Below are 17,887 nucleotides of genomic sequence, written 5' to 3'. Positions count from 1 at the left end.
CATACAAAAACAAATTAAACTGCGTTATCTGACAACAAATAAGTTTCAATCCAATACCACACAAACGAAATGCTATGGTGATATCTACTCTCCTTTTTTATGTACCATTGATATAATATCTGTTTATTTCGTTTTACTTATGTAACTTCAAATCAAAATCTCTTGACAAGACATACTTTATTCAGATACACAATTTTGAACATAATTTATTAAAAAAGTTTGATTAAATAACAAATAACAATACATCAAAGGTCATATATTTCAACCAGTTTCTACCTGAATATGTTTTTCTCGGTGAATATTTCCAAGATAGCGTTAGGCGTGCCTTGGAAATGAAACGGGGTATCAACAATGCTACAGTCAATATCTGGAAATAAAATAATCAAACATTACTACATGATATGATACCTTAACCATTAAACAGTAATATTTGTAAAAAGTGCAGACCGCGTACGTATCAACAGTCACCTTCATCACGCTAGCGCGATTAAATAACTTTCAAGTTAAACTATCGGATTATTTCATTTCTGTACCACTGTATATCTCCATATGTCAGCAATGTCTATTGTACATGTTCATTCTACTTATGAATGCTGTACTTTGCTGATCATGGCATTAACATGTATAAGACACGTTAATCTTACCAAATGAACCCTCTACGTATCTGTCCAAAGTAATATACCCTGTAATGCAGTGGTTGTCTTTGATTGCTGTCAATCGCGTACATTCTGCTTTGGTTAAAATATTTGTTTATCAATTCATAGTAAATCAAATAAGTGCATCTCCTTAATAAAGGGGCAATAGGGGCATCCCAATAACCAACTAGACAAAACAAAACCATTCATATTCATATTACATTCATTAAACATTGTTACTATGATTTACATAAAATCTACTAGTGAGAGGAGATCTCGAGCCAGTTAGGTGAAAGAAAGAGAACTCAACGCTCGCTATAATGTTAGCAGGTGTAATTCCATTTTTTTTAGTATAAATCTCAATTTTGTAACAATTCATTATATGTTTGTACTTCTATTTACTGACACTTGATATAAAATAGGAAAATTTGTTTAATTGGAAATGAGACAACCATCTGGCAGAATTTCCTTTTATAATGAATTGCAGTAATAAGCTTAGATTACCTGTTCTTGCGGAACAATCATTTGGACTAAACAAACCTGTTATACAGATTACCTGTATGTGCGGCACAATCATTGGGACTGAAAACTTCTGTAACACAGATTACCTATAAGGGCGGCACAATCGTTTAGACTAAACACACCTGTTATACAGATTACCTGTATGTGCGGCACAATCATTGGGACTGAAAACTTCTATAACACAGATTACCTATATGGGCGGCACAATCGTTGGGACTGAAACACACCTGTTATACAGATTACCTGTATGTGCGGCACAATAATTGGGACTGAAAACTTCTGTAACACAGATTACCTATATAGGCGGCACAATCATTTGGACTAAACACACCTGTTATACAGATTACCTGTATGTGCGGCACAATGATTGGGACTGAAAACTTCTGTAACACAGATTACCTATATGGGCGGCACTATCATTTGGACTAAACACACCTGTTATACAGATTACCTGTATGTGCGGCACAATCATTGGGACTGAAAACTTCTGTAACACAGATTACCTATATGGGCGGCACAATCATTTGGACTAAACACACCTGTTATACAGATTACCTGTATGTGCGGCACAATGATTGGGACTGAAAACTTCTGTAACACAGATTACCTATATGGGCGGCACATCATTTGGACTAAACACACCTGTTATACAGATTACCTGTATGTGCGGCACAATCATTTGGACTAAACATACCTGTTATACAGATTACCTGTATGTGTGGCACAATCATTGGGACTGAAAACTTCTGTTATACAGATTACCTGTATGTGCAGCACAATCATTTGGACTAAACAAACCTGTTATACAGATTACCTGTATGTGCGGCACAATCATTTGGACTAAACAAACCTGTTATACAGATTACCTGTATGTGCGGCACAATCATTTGGACTAAACAAACCTGTTATACAGATTACCTGTATGTGCGGCACAATCATTTGGACTAAACAAACCTGTTATACAGATTACCTGTATGTGCGGCACAATCGTTTGGACTAAACAAACCTGTTATACAGATTACCTGTATGTGCGGCACAATCATTTGGACTAAACAAACCTGTTATACAGATTACCTGTATGTGCGGCACAATCGTTTGGACTAAACAAACCTGTTATACAGATTACCTGTATGTGCGGCACAATCGTTTGGACTAAACAAACCTGTTATACAGATTACCTGTATGTGTGGCACAATCGTTTGGACTAAACAAACCTGTTATACAGATTACCTGTATGTGTGGCACAATCGTTGGGACTGAAAACTTCTGTAACATAGATTACCTGTTAGTGCGGCACAATCATTTGAACTTAATACTTCAGTTACATATATAACCTTTTTGTGCGGCATAATCATTTGGACCAAACACGTCTGTCACATAGATTACCTGTTCGGGTGGCACAATCAGTTGGACTGAACACTTCTTTTATATGAATAACCTGTTTGAGCGGCGCAATCATTTGGACTGAACACTCCTGTTTTACATTACCTGTATGTGCGGCATAATCATTGGGAATAAACACTTCTGTTAAAGATTTAATGATATATTACCTGTTTGTGCGGCACATTCATTGGGACTGAAAACTTCTGTTCCATATATTACCTGTGTGTGCAGCACAATCATTTAGACTGAACACTTCTGCTATGTTTATTACCTGTATGTGCTGCACAATCATTCGGTCTAAACACTTCTGTTATATTAATAACTCCCATCATAGACTGTATTTTGATTGCAATTCCATTATTTTTCTTTGATTCCGACAGCCAATCCCTTGCGGCTTCAATTACATTAAAAGCAAGCCATGATGGTGATTCTGACCAACGTATCATTTTGACATCCATCATTCTAGTTTTTCCTAAAATTACAAGTCGATGTTATAGAAAAATTAGGTCTCAGAGAACTCTGATTTTTTTTATGATATACAAGCTTATCTTTCCGGAGCATCCGAGCTCACATAGGATTTTAATTGGAGTCTGTGTTGTTTGCGAGCAGATGAAATAAAACTGGATGTTTTAGGAGTAACAGACCCTCTGCTTAATCGTATGACGTTTACGTATCTCAGTTAATACTTGACACTTGCACAATAAACGGACTTAATTAAAAGGGATGTGCTCCTTACAGATAAATTGCTCAAAAAGAGTTATGAGGATAACTGAAATCGACATAGATATATTTACAGTCACTATCACAAATTGATTGAGAATGACTGTAACGATGCATTTGTGTCTCAACTCACTTTAGCGACATATTTTCGTGTTTCTATGTTTTTTTTTCAAAACCGGTGGTTTCCATTAAAAAGCAAGTGTCATTCTTCCATATACTAAGTTGAAAGATCTGTTGATGCAGTGTATGAATTATTACAAATTCGGTAAAGAAGTTTAACGGATCAAACTGTCACAACATATTCATAGAAGAATGTAGATTATTCAATATACTTACTTTTTCGCCTGAGAGGTTTTACATACTGATACGGCGTAACAATGAATCTTTCATCACCTTGTTCAACACCACAGTCAAGACAAACTGAAAAAGTGAATTAAGGCTATTTAACTAATACAAGTTCGACAAAACACGAGGGTAAGCCAGCATAAATAATACAAAACTCGAAGGTAAACCAACGCAAAAACTGAGTGTAAGCGTCACAAGTGCCACAGAAACCGAGTGTGAACTAATATATATTACAGAAAACCCGATGGCAAACCAGCACACACAACTGAGTGTAAAGTGACGTCCATCAGACAAACAAAGGGTGCTGTAAAGTGACAAAAGTCCATCAGACAAACAAAGGGTGCTGTAAAGTGACAAAAGTCCATCAGACAAACAAAGGGTGCCTCCGAATATGGGTAAATGTCTACTATGGAATTGGAAAGAAATTTCAGCTATTGAAAGTGATGAACGACTGAGTTGAATGTTACAATGTAGAACTATAGCAGCAGTGATTACATCCTACCAGTAGTCAAGCTCGGACAAGGTTAGCCTAATAGTTGTGGCTGTCCTATTTAGGTGCCGTTGTCTTTGAAGCTGCCAGATGTTTAATGTTCTTCAAAAAATATTGAGCACCGGACATGATTCAAATGATAAACTTTATATGTATATCCAGTTCAAAAGATAATTTCATTCTGCTAAAATATGACTGTAAATCACTCGGGTAAAGTTAGATAAGACAATGTTGTTTGTCATAGTTTGTATGCAATCGAATTAAATACAGTCTTTGGGTTTTCACACAACTGATCACCAGCGTATCTGATGAAGTCTACCCCAGAAACACGTGTTGTACACACGACAATCATTCACTTTAACTGTTTACTGATACGGATAGAAGGAGATGTGGGTGCAACATTGACATGTAATAGTTTTTGGAATGTAAACATTTCCACCAGAATTCAGAATTACACGGTAAAAGATATGTTATCCTTTGGTTACAACGCAAAAAACCCAAAATGTATCAACAAACCAATTCTTCGACAGCATCAATATAAAGACAGTTGTCTTACACATATTGTCACTCTTAGTATCATTACCACTTAATCACACTGAGTTATTGGCTCACTATAAAGCTTTTCGTGCGGTCGTTCTAAATATTCACCAAACAACAATATCTGACAAAAATATGACATTTGCATCACTTCTTCATACACCGTTACATATTAACAACGTCAGGATAATAATAAGTCGAAATTTTGAGGTTTAGCATTTAATACATGTTCAGCGTAAGGTATTTAGGCCATTCATGTAAAACAATGGCATATACACAATTGGCGGTGTTCTGGACTAGGGAAAGATACATAAACATACCTGGTATAGGTTCATTTGAGCCAGTCACTTTACAAACTTTATATATGAACATTAACAGACTTCGGGATATCCGCATTAACAGAATTTGAATTGACACATTTGTAAATGACGACATTCTTGACTTGCGATATGTACATCATTTACTGACGAAGCTCTTGTATTTGGAAAGGTGCATAAACAGACTTCGGATAGATACATTAACAAACTAAGAATATGCACAGTAACAGACTTTGGATATTAAGCACATTAACAAACTTAGGATAGGTAAATAAATTGAATCGGGATATGCATATTTAACAATACCAGACTTGCTTGCAAAAGTATAAATTATTCTAAATACTAAGGATGTTTTTATCCCAGGCATAGATAACCTTAGCCGTATTTGACACATCAATGATCTTTAACTTTATACTTGTTTGGCTTTCTGACTATTTTGATCTGATGAGTCTAATGTAGATGTTACGCGCATTTGGCGTATTAAATTACCAGCCTAGCACCTTTGATAACAGATACTATAAGCATCGTTTGGCGTATTAAATTACCAGCCTAGCAGCTTTGATAACAGATACTATAAGCATTTTGGAATGTATTATTGTATTGTGTATTTGTATATTCCTCTGTCTTGAATGTTCTTGCATGTCTTTTGTGTTTCTGTTGTTTCGTCGTTTTCCTCTTATAGTTGATGTGTTTCCCTCTGTTTTAGTTTGTAACCCGGATTTGTTTTCACTCAATCGATTTATGACTTTCGAACAGCGGCATACTACTGTTGCCTTTTTTTGGGATATGTGCATTGGAATAGAAACATTACACATTTAAATCAGTGGAACAACAAAAAGTACACAGATAAATACAAAATATGAATATAAAAGAACTCTACCCAATCTGATCTGTATATGAGATAGCAAAACACAACTAAAGGTATTAATCAAAATGGTAAAAAGTAAACTATCCAATCTGCTGAAGCAAAAAAAAAATGCCTCTTACGCCTTTAATGCCGTTTATGCTATAAGACGCATTTGTGGGTACCCTACATTGAAGCACCCCGTTGTAAAAGAATAGTTTCTTATTCTATATATTCCGTAACGTGATGAACAATCTAGTAAAACATGTTATTGCATAGCAATATAATATTTCCCACAGAAAGTTACCAAAAGCTAGCGTGCAATAAATTCCAATATTGCACTAGTGCAATAAAAAAGTCATAACGTCATCAACGACAAAATCTTAGTCTAAACTAATTTTTACTTTCAAATATTATATTGCTATACAATAAAAGGGTTATTGCATGAATATTGGGGAATATTGTTCCATTGCACTCGTAAGCTCGTGCAATATAAAATTCTACTCGGGACAATATTCCCCAATATTCATGCAATAACCCTATAATCTTGTTGATAGTAAGATGCATATTCAGGAATAATTTTTTTATTACAAAAAAAAATCCAAAAAACCAAACTTATTATTCGTGTAGAAAACTGTAAACTTAAATAAAACTTTATAAATCTCGTGCGTCCAAAATTAATTTCTTGACTCATCTGTATCAGAAACGCTCATAGAATCGACATTATTTGTTAATAAGTACAAGATATCATGATTTAAGAACGACAATTTAAAGAGTCATTAGCTACGATATAGGGAAAAACACATAATATGATTTAGTTTGTGAAATACTTATTCGCTGATGAATTATTTACTTGCAAATGAATAATTCGATCTCATTGAATCCGTATTCATGTGACCTTCAATTTCACCCATTAGATATTGGTTTCTCATGCATTAGTCGTGTTTAGACATTAAAAGAAAAAGAATGTCAACATTGAAAGTGAATCAGAGGTGAACCATTCCGTTATTTGAAATACAAGTTAGTTGATTTAAATAAATTTTGATATTTATATCGAAGCTAGAAATTATTTAGCAAGGCAAATGCAAATAGCATGTTTATATTGGAGAATATCGCGGTAAGTTCAGGCATATGGAAAAAAACTGAATAAATTAAAAACCACCCATAAGACAGTACCAATGAAACAACACCTCAAAGGAAAGAACGATCTTTTGGTATGCATATTTCTATAAAAATTTCGAATGCATTTGGTGTGAAGATTTCTGTGAGAAATTGTAATATAAAATTGTTTTATTTTAATTTGTGTTGTTAACTCTGTCTCAATGGCACACTCCCAAAATTTCTGTTTATTCATATCTAACATTAACTGTAGCAGAACACACTTTATATATAACCAATACTAAAGATAGCTTAATTAATGTTAAGAGATAGCTTAACAAGAATGCACGCGTCGTCGTACTAAGCATACCTGAAGTAATTCTTAGTACGTTATAAAAAAGTGCTCCCTTATCATAACTCATCACTGTCAAAACTGTTGTCATTTCGTTCAGTAGATTTTGAGAAAAGCGAAAAACGAAAATATTTGTTTTCTTGCATGCTGAAAAATTCAATGAATCAGGATGTACCACCAATCCAAAACACTCTCACAAGTTTTAACTGAGGTATCAAGTTGACGTCCAAATAAGAAAACGTTTTCTTCATTAGTACAGTAGAAATGTGAGAAGAGAAATCTTAAGTTCGTTAAACATATTGAACTATTTAAAGTATCAACATCCAGGAAGACGGTGTCTGATAGATCCTAAAAGTAGTTCGCTACATAAAGTAATACTACAACTCATCACTGGCAAAATACTGGCCAAAAACGAGGGTTTTCTGCTTAGCGATTCCTGGGAAAAGTTTAACTAAAATATGTGTCTCACAAACGAATGGAATTACGAGAAAACCAATGTAGAAAGCTATACAACGCCATCGGATGACAAACAAAAATTGAGAAAACCGACAGTCTGATTTATACAACAACAATACTAGTAAACGAAACACAATTATGACAGACAGCAACTAAAGAAAACAACCGGAGTACATTATGCATGGTATGGGCGTATAGTACGTTTTAAACATCGAATCTAAATGTATGCATATCTCACCTGGTCTTGGTTTTACCCGCAATTTTAAAGTCGCATTTATAATTTGTTCATCACTATTTACATCAGAGGTAATAACATCAAAATACAGGTTCATTTCATTGGCATTTGCATCCATCCACATTGTCAAATTAATTCTGTTGGAAATAGAACCTGTAACATAGGAAAGTCAGACACATTGACACAGAGCTGTCAACCAAGTTATTGTTAAACGCCTACTTTATATTTTTGTTTAACTTTTTTGTCTGTATTGTTCACAATTCGACATTTCAAATTTACAAGTTATGTTTCGACAACACGCCGTCGTTCCAAATATAACAAAAGTAAGTAATTAAACTACAAGAAAACATTTGTTTCCCTACAAACGGATATTTTTCTCGATCACATTCTTTTCCAATCATTTTGGGTTAGCAATATGAAATCAATCATTCATCAAAGCCTATCAGTGTGGGATGTTCTCTGCCAAGTCTAGCTTAGACATACAAATAACCACTTAATTCTGATATTCAACAGTTTCATCTTTAATTTACTTAAAAAATAAGTTTGAATACTCTATACTTACATGACGGTAAATAACATCTACTTTGAACTATTCTTCTATTTTGATATTCGTTTAAAACGGCCATTACGTTTTGACGATGGGTTATTCGAGGTGGCGAGGAAAAGCCCAGACTTTCGAGAACGTAGCTTCGTAACATGGATAATCTATGATTCCGAATTCTGTAATAGAAATTACAATTAATATTGCATATTTTGATACATAACCAATGATTATCCAGCCTTTTATAAAAAAAGAAAGATTGGGAAAGAAAATACAAGTTAAAGCAATAATTTGATGGATTGAACAGTCAATAAAGCAGTAGATAGGAAGGGGAAAAGATTGTTCCCTCTGAAAATATTCTTCCCTCTTTATCTGGAAAACAGATTGTTCCCACTGAAAACATGCTCCCCTCCTTTACTGGGAAAAGGACGTAACAGTACAACATAAGAAAAAAAACTTCGTCAGATTGTCACAAGGTAAAAAAAGTCTTAAGACACAAAGAACCGATCTGGAGTACTCATAGTAACTAAAAACTACAATGTAGTTCAAAAATAAAGGCAACAGTAGTATACTGCTGTTCGAAACTCATAAATCGATTGAAAAAAAATCGGTGTTACAAACTAAAACTGAGGGAAACGCATCAAATATAACAGGATAACAGCGACAGAACAGAAACACAACATTAAAATGTAACACACACAGAAACGAACTATAATATAACAATGGCCGTTTTCCTGACTTAGTACAGGACATTTTAAGAAAAAAATGGTATGGTGAACCTGGTTTTGTGATATGCCATACCTCCCTCTTTTATGGCAATGTTAGATATAACATTAAAATGACAACATTACATGACAGGACTACAATACAAAGCCTATAACAACTAATGGAAAGAATAAAATATTAATCAGTTCAAATCTAAGGAATTTAGTGTAAAGACGTAACAAAAAGTAAGAGACAAAATAGTCTTGTGTAATGCCAAAATTTAAGTATAGGCAGAATGTTGAACCGTAAATGCTAATAGCTGTATAATTAGATTTTAATTTATTGATAACAAAATCAATATCTTACCAATAAAAAAAATAGGATCAACAAGTTTACAATATTTTAGGATTAGTATATATAAGTTTTTCTCAAAAAGCGGACAGTATAAATGCATCGACTCGCTGATAGTAGAATGGATGTTTAATACACCCTGTTACAGACAGTCTACCGGTAACGGTATTGACTTGATGATAGTATATGAATGCATAATTCCACCCCACCCAACCTAGAATGTCTGTCAACCAGTAACGGTATTGACTCGATGTAATGAATGGATAGCACTCCAAGTAACTTACAGTATATCGATAACGTTATTGATTCAATGATAGTGGTATGAATAAAAAGTACACACAGGAAATGACATTCAAAACCATTAACGGAATTGAATCGATGGTAATTGTATGAATGAAAAGTACACCCAGGAACTGACTCTCTATCAGTAACGGTATTGAATCGATGGTAGTTCTATGAATAAAGAGTACACCCAGAAACTGAGAGTCCATCCGTAACGGTATTGAATCGATGGTAGTTGAATTAATGAAAAGTACACCCAGGAACTGATAGTCAACCCGTGTAACGACATTGAATCGATGGTAGTTGAATGAATGAAAAGTACACCCAGGAACTGACAGTCAAACAATATCAGCATTGCATCAATGGTATTTGTATGAATGAAAAGTACACCAAGTGATTGACAGTCAATCAGTTACGATATTGAATCGATGATAATAAAATTGAGAATGGAAATGTGGAATGTGTCAAAGAGACAACAACCCGACCACAGATCAGACAACAGCAGAAGGTCACCAACAGTTCTTCAATGCAGCGAGAATTCCCGCACCCGTAGGCGTCCTTCAGCTGGCCCCATTACAAATATATATACTAGTTCAGTGATAATGAACGTCATACTAAACTCCGAATTGTACACAAGAAACAAAAATTAAAAATAATACCAATCTAATTAAAACCGATCTCTCATCGCTCCCGTTTACTGATATGTCGCGTGGGAGATCTAACGAAACCCGATTTGAGGTCACATGTGAGTGACCTCGTAGGTGTGTCTTTTTCGACCAATGAAATCGAGTCTTCCACGATCTTGAAAGTTTATCGTAAGTTAAAGGGATGTAACTCATTTTATTTACGACGAAATCGTCAGTCAAAATAATTCATAAACTTTTTTGATTGGCTTATTTTTAGGTCGTCAATTCATTTGCATATCATTATAAATTCATAACTTCTAGTTCACTCACATGTTACCTCAAAGCGGGTTTCGTTAGATCTCCCACGCGACATAATAAACGGGAGCGATGAGAGATCGGTTTTTAATTAGATTGAAATAATACCAGACTAACAAAGGCCAGAGGGTCCTGACTTGGGACAGGCGCAAAAATACGGCGGGGTTAAACATGTTTATGAGATCTCAACCCTATCAAAAGTAGTATCGAAAGGACTATAATAAAGTATAAATGGTGAAAATCAAACGAGATTACTAACGGCCTTAATTATTACAAAACAATAAACGAAAATCAAGTTTGTCCGTAGTGATTTGTTTTAGCTCGTACATTTATATATGAAACGTGTTAACTTATGAATCATTTTAATGGATTCAATAAGATTATCAACTTAATTATTGTAACAAATTTTAAATATTGTTTTAATAGGTACAAACATTGATTATGTTATCAATAAATAAAGCATAACTATATATAATAGATATATAGCTATAAACATTTGAGGTCCTACATTTTGTAGATAAACTACATACTTATATTTCGGCTTTTCACAAGATCATGTTTTCTATGGCTGTTAATGATGTCTCTATTTTATACTTAATTCACTGGATGAGGACTGATTGCTATTTTAGTCTTGGATATATGATCGTTTTATTTGTTGTTTTTGGCGTTGAACTTGCTTTCAGCAACTGCGAGTACTCCAATGTCGGTAATTTGAGTCTGATGTATTTGTTTTAGTTGTTTTTGTTTACTTTCTGTCTCATAAATGAGTCATACCGTTTTCAAGTAATTTTCAAGTTTGTTCGTATGTTGTGTCTAACGCCACTGTCATGGGATAAGGGATTAGGCGCCCGCGCACATGTTTAACCCCGCTGCATTCTGCATGTACATGTCACAAGACAGCTTAGAGGTTATAAATCGATGGTTGTCGTGTGTTGTTGTATATCATATGTGTTTTGTCATTTCAATTGTCCATAGTTGTTAAAAAAATTGTTTTTGAATAAATGTGTGTATTTCCGATGCAAAGACCTAAAATGTGAATCAATATTAAAGCCAAAATATACCTTCTTTAATGACCTGACAACAGTATCGTAACTATATACCTTATTTAGTCTATTTAAAGGTTGTATTAGCTTTTGACGTACATGCCGTCATGTTTGTGCCTTGTAAAGAATATTACCATAAAATATTGGATGTGATATACCTGAACGTATACGACTTCTGCACGTTGATTTATATTTACGAATGATGTCTTTGTACCGATGATAAATTTAGTAAATGGTTTGACTTGTTATAATGTCGAAAACCCTGGTGTAATAATTTCTCAGAAATACATTTCTTTCGCTAAAAACTTATACGTTGTTAAATACACGAGAGAATCGTACAAGTTGAGATATATAAACACTTTAACATGTTGACAAGGGAATTTAACCATCTAAAAAATGATATTTCACAATTGGAAATGACAAATCAAATCTTTTAAAATTATATTGGTATTAAGCTTCCCGTTAATGATATAAATATCAAGATCCAGGAAAGGGCAGTGTTCATTGTTAGTATTAGCTTTATCTAAAGTTAGTTGAACAGGATAAATTTTTTTCGTGTACATACTGCATTCGTCATTATAGTGAGCCAATATATCATCCAAATATCTAAAAGTATTATTACATTTTTGTATCTGATGTTGTTTCGATAGGTCTTTGCTGAATCTAATCATAAATTGTAACTCATAGTGATACAGAAACAGGTCCGCAATAAGCAGTACACAGTTAGTTCCCATTGGAATTCCGATAACTTGACGATATACGGAATCTTCAAAGCGAACAAAAAAGTTATCTAGTAAATATTCAAGGGCAGTTATAGTATCAAAGCATGCCCAATTGACATAGTTATTTTGTTTTTTGTTACTTAAAAATAACCTAAAAGAGTTTGAACATATATATATTCGCAGTCTGACTTTTAAATGCCCAATTTATTAGGTGTGTGAATATTTTCGTAATAAAAATATGAGACAAAGTGGTATATAGTGTAGAAAATTTAAAACTTTGAACAGATTCATAATCCCAAATATTATTGGGATTTTTGAGGACTGGACATAAACGCAGATTTATTATTGCAATTTCAGGAAAATTTATGCTGCATACAGATATATGTATCAAATATCAGAATATGAGTTCTTATTATTGCGATACCTACCCAGTCGCATTATTCGTATTAGTAAAAACCTCGTAATAATTTCTAAATTTACAATAAACAATCTTATTATCTTCATATGCTTTGTTATAAAAGTTAAAAATAAAGTTCTTTAATTGTAGAAGAGTTACCAGTTTAAAGCACAGAAATAGTAAATTTTAACTGAAATGAATTAACTGCAAAATAAACCCCCAATAGAAAAACCAACATCAATGAAAGGAAAATTAACAATCAGAAATGAAAAGTAATCAAATTATTTATCAATTTTGGATTGAAGATAACCATGCGACAATGTAATATAAGAGATTGTTCTGTACTATTGTTTTTGATATAGTTATATGGGTTTGATATATATAAATTTCTTTTCTTTATTTACAAAAATCTGGAATTTATATAAAAAAATATAGTTTTCCTTACCTTCGTAATGTAGACGTAGGGAACACTGTTGTATTCGGAATGTCATCGTCTGTGAAACCGTTACGAATAACGGGAATAAATACAATCCAAAGCGATAGAAAATTCATCTTCGTATAAAAATATGTTCAAATTAATTCATTAACATCTGCATTTAAAAAATTGCACCTGCCATTTTGAAATTTAGGCCACCGATTGTAGAAATTGTCAAATGTCAAAACAAAAAAGTTGACATAGTGCTATAAACAGCTACCACCTTTCATAACATAATTCATTTTATACTCTTGGTACAAATCACTATGCTATGACGCAAGTGTTGTTTTCATTTATTTCTGACCGTAGTATGAACTCCTAAGAATAAAAATGATAAGTCGAAGGTCAAAACCTACCGGAATCATATAATCTCTCCACCTCAATTAAATAAGCATAACTTTTAAGTGCACGAAGTAGTTTTATGTGATATCAAGTGATGACATAATTTGTTGATTAGTCTTCGCAAAAACCTAACTGATTGTAGGAATTTAACTATGCTTTGGACTTGGCACCTCCAACGCAAATGTCGAAGAAAAAAACCCCACTCAGTCACTAGACTTCTTATTGGCACTGAATAATACGCAGCATTGTGGTAGATGTAAAGTCGTAGTATATCTTCGGTTCTGCAGATAGTAGTTGTAAATGTACAGCTTGGGTTCGTCTTATGTAATACTTCCTAACGTACTCCAGGTTAAGGAGGTTGTTGTTGTATGTTTGGTGTCATTTGCTGGAAGTGCTGTATATATTTGTCATCTGTATTTTATAGATTTTGTGTAGTATTTAATTACAGAAACGCGAGTGTAAAATTTCGCGTCTATATTGCAGATTTAATGAACAGCGATTTTATAGCATGCACGATAGTTGCTTTTCACAATCAAAACTGTTCAGATTTGGTTCAATTAATATATCCCCTAGAACTAGAAATTACAGAATCAACGGACACGGTTTCTTACGCCTCATTTTAAGACTTATACCTTGAATTTTATATACACGGTCAACTTAGTACAAGAAACTATGACAAATGAGACGATTTCAATTTTAGAATTTAGAATTTAACAATTTCCCCAAATTTAGTAGCAATATACCAACTTCACCTGCATATGGGATATTCTTTTCCCAATTTATTCGGAATTCGTGAGCTTGCATTTCAGACTTTCAAAATGTCACCAGTGTCTGAGCAGAAGGTTAATGAACCAGGAATATGTCAAAGAACGTCTAGTTCTTTTTCTAAAAAAGTTCATCGTAAGGTACCAAGACCTTGTTGATAAATATTGTCAACTTCACAAATAATACACGATGGTCTTGATGCGGCTTTGTACTTATATCATCCTGTTATTCTATTATTGTTCTATGGTAACATGATTTTTGTATTCTTGTCTTTCATTTCTGTATATGTGCTTTGTTACATATCTGTTTTTTTTTTTTTTTTTTTTTTTTATAGTGAATAAGATTATAAGTTTATAACACAATGTTGACTGTTGTACCCCATATTTTTGACATTGTTACCTATTATGTTTTGTTCACACCAACCCAGTAGACATGCATATCAATTATATGGTCATTTAAAAAAAATCCTCTTCATACAAAACTTTGAATTTTTCGAAAAAACTAAGGATTTTCTTATCCCAGACATAGATTACCTTAGACGTATTTCGTATTTAGCACAACCTTTTTTCAACTTTGTACTTTTTTGATTTTATAACTGTTTTGATATGAGCGTCACTGATGAGTCTTAAGTAGACAAAACGCGCGTCTAGCATATCAAATTATAATCCTGGTACCTTTGATAACGATTTACACCACTAGGTCGATGCCACTGCTGGTGGACGTTTCTTCCCCGAGGGTATCACCAACCCAGTCAGCACTTATCAATTATATGGTCATTTTTTAAATTTTCCTGTTTACAAAACTTTAAATTTCGAAAAACTAAGGATTTTCTTATCCCAGGCATGGACAACCTTAACCGTATTTGGCACAACCTTTTGGAATTTTGGGTCCTCAATGCTCTTCAACTTTGTACTTGTTTGTTTTTAAAACTATTTTGATATGAGCGTCACTGATGAGTCTTATGTAGACGGAACGCGCGTCTGGCGTATTAAATTATAATCCTGGTACCTTTGATAACAATTGTATACACATCATTGTCAAAATAATTGAATTTTATGCGACTGCTATACAAGTGAGAGGTTTAACTAGCTATACAACCAGGTTTAATCCACCATTTTCAACATAAGAAAATGCCTGTACCAAGTCAGGAATATGACAGCTGTTGGCCATTCGTTCAGTCTAATGAGCTTTTGATTTTGCCATTTGATAAGGGACTTTCCGTTTTGAATTCATTGGAGTTCAGGATTTTGGGAATTTTACTTTTTCCTTGATTGTACAACAACTCTTACTTTCTTATAAAATTATATGTTTTCTTTCATGAATTGTCTTCTAATATATAGTGTATTGCATATGGTATGCTAGTTAGCTAAATTGAGAACTCATTTAAACTGAATTCACTAATCATGTGATTGGGTGCCAATTTTTTTTAGCTGTAATTTTTTTTGTCGATATTATAAACAACACTGTATACATCCTTGTAAGGTCCTTCAGAGCTTGCAGTTTCGATGAAGGCTCCGTGTTGAAGGCCGTGATTTGACCTATAATTGTTTGCTTTTTACACATTGTTATTTGGATCGAGAGTTGTCTCATTGGCACTCATACCACATCTATTTATTTCTATTGTGTTATTTGTGTGACTCCAAAACACATTCTCTTCTATTTAGAGTATTCGTTTGATTATTGATATGATAATAAAATCCACGAATTATAGATTATTGATATACCGATTTTGGTGGAGGCGGTTTGCTCAATATTTAGTTTTCTTTGTAATTGTTTTGTGGACTGTTGTTTGTCTTCTCGTCGTTTTCCTTTTGTATTAGTTTTTTTCTGTTTTTCTTTTGTCATAGTTTTGTCTGGTATTTTTTTGTCATAGTTTTGTCTGGTATTTTTTTGTCATAGTTTTGTCTGGTATTTTTTTGTCATGGTTTTGTCTGTTTTTCCTTTTGTGAAAGTTTTGTCTGCTTTTCTTTTGTCACGGTTTTGTCTACTTTTCTTGTGTCATGGTTTTGTTTGGTTTTCTGATTTTAATCATGATGAACAATTTCTTTTTCTGATGTCCCATGACTGTATACAAACAACCCTTTTTAGCAAAATCTTTATATTTTATGTTCAATCGCAGAAAATATTGTGTATAGAAGTTCTTTTATTGTAAAAGTTTTATTTATTCATTTGTAAATGAATGTTAGAACAAGTTTTTAAGCAAAAGTGTCACGTAAATCAGTTGTGGCCGGATACCGATATTTCAACTTCGATTTACATTTTAATTTGTATTTTTATACTTATATATTGATGTATGATATTGGTCTGTGTTGGTATGTGACACTATAAAAATAATCTGTCTGTCTGTTGTCTTGGTTTTGTTTGTTCTTCTTTTGTCATGGACTCTTTTTTTCTGTTATTATAGTTTTGTCTCTTTCTTTTATCATGGTTTTGTTTGCTTTACTTCGACTACTGATTTTTGATTGCCCTCTTTGCTATCTTCTGTTAAAGACGGTTAGCATTCGTCCCATTGGGAAATTGAAAAAAAGTTAATCGGGTCAACCGAATATCAAACATGAAAGATAGAATACACAATCCCTTAAAAATCTAAACAAAATCCACAAACATTACAACAATTCAAGATTTCTGCAATGCGAGTAGCATTTAAAACATGTAATGCCGTGTGTTTGTTTTTTCTTCATTGGGTAGAGGTATAGGGGGTGGTTGAGATCTTACAAAACATGTTTAACCCCGCCTATGTTAGTCTTATTTGGTTTTTTTTTTTAAAGTTTAATTACATTTATATGTTTTGGAGTTGAGTGTGACGTCCATATTCACTGAACTAGTACACATTTTTGTATAGGGGCAAGCTTAAGTCCGCTTCCGGGTACGGGTATTTTTTTGCTCTGTTGAAGACCCATCGGTTGTCTTGAGCTGTTTTTGTATCTTTGGTTGGTTTATTATCTCTTTGATATACACTTGTTTCAATTTTCATAATCTGCGTTATATTTGTAACACGAAAGAACATTTGCGTTTCAAAAGTATTGACATTTGCGCTTTAAACTTGTATATACACATCTATATTAAATTCATAGGACATTTGCGCTTTTTGTCAATAAAAGTTCACCTGTAAACAAATTTAATGACACATTTATGAGTGATTGTCGTTTGTTTTAGAAATTTATGAATGGAATATTCAAATGTGACAATAAATAGTTATCAAAGGTACCAGGATTATAATTTAGTACGCCAGACGCGCGTTTCGTCTACATAAGACTCAGCAGTGACGCTTAGATCCAAATAGTTATAAAGCCAAATAAGTACAAAGTTGAAGAGCATTGAGGACCCCAAATTCCAAAAAAATGTGCCAAATACGGCTAAGGTAATCTATGCTTGGGATAGGAAAATCC

The 17,887-nt window shown here is 33.4% G+C and overlaps 1 protein-coding gene across 1 annotated transcript; it reads right to left on the bottom strand.

Moving 5' to 3' along the window:
- Positions 1 to 162: 162 nt before the first annotated feature.
- Positions 163 to 14,026, bottom strand: LOC139513675 (uncharacterized). Its single transcript, XM_071302376.1, has 6 exons — positions 13,362 to 14,026; positions 8,497 to 8,654; positions 7,938 to 8,087; positions 3,597 to 3,680; positions 2,812 to 3,012; positions 163 to 367 (listed from the first exon to the last, which is right to left on the bottom strand). The coding sequence occupies exons 1-6, from the start codon at positions 13,466 to 13,468 to the stop codon at positions 273 to 275; spliced, it is 795 nt and encodes a 264-aa protein (XP_071158477.1). The 5' UTR covers positions 13,469 to 14,026; the 3' UTR covers positions 163 to 272.
- Between the last annotated feature and the right edge of the window lie 3,861 nt (positions 14,027 to 17,887).

The sequence above is a fragment of the Mytilus edulis genome, chromosome 2 (genome assembly GCF_963676685.1).
Source record: "Mytilus edulis chromosome 2, xbMytEdul2.2, whole genome shotgun sequence".
Classification (NCBI taxonomy): domain Eukaryota; kingdom Metazoa; phylum Mollusca; class Bivalvia; order Mytilida; family Mytilidae; genus Mytilus; species Mytilus edulis.
This window is presented reverse-complemented; position numbering and strand designations above follow the sequence as displayed.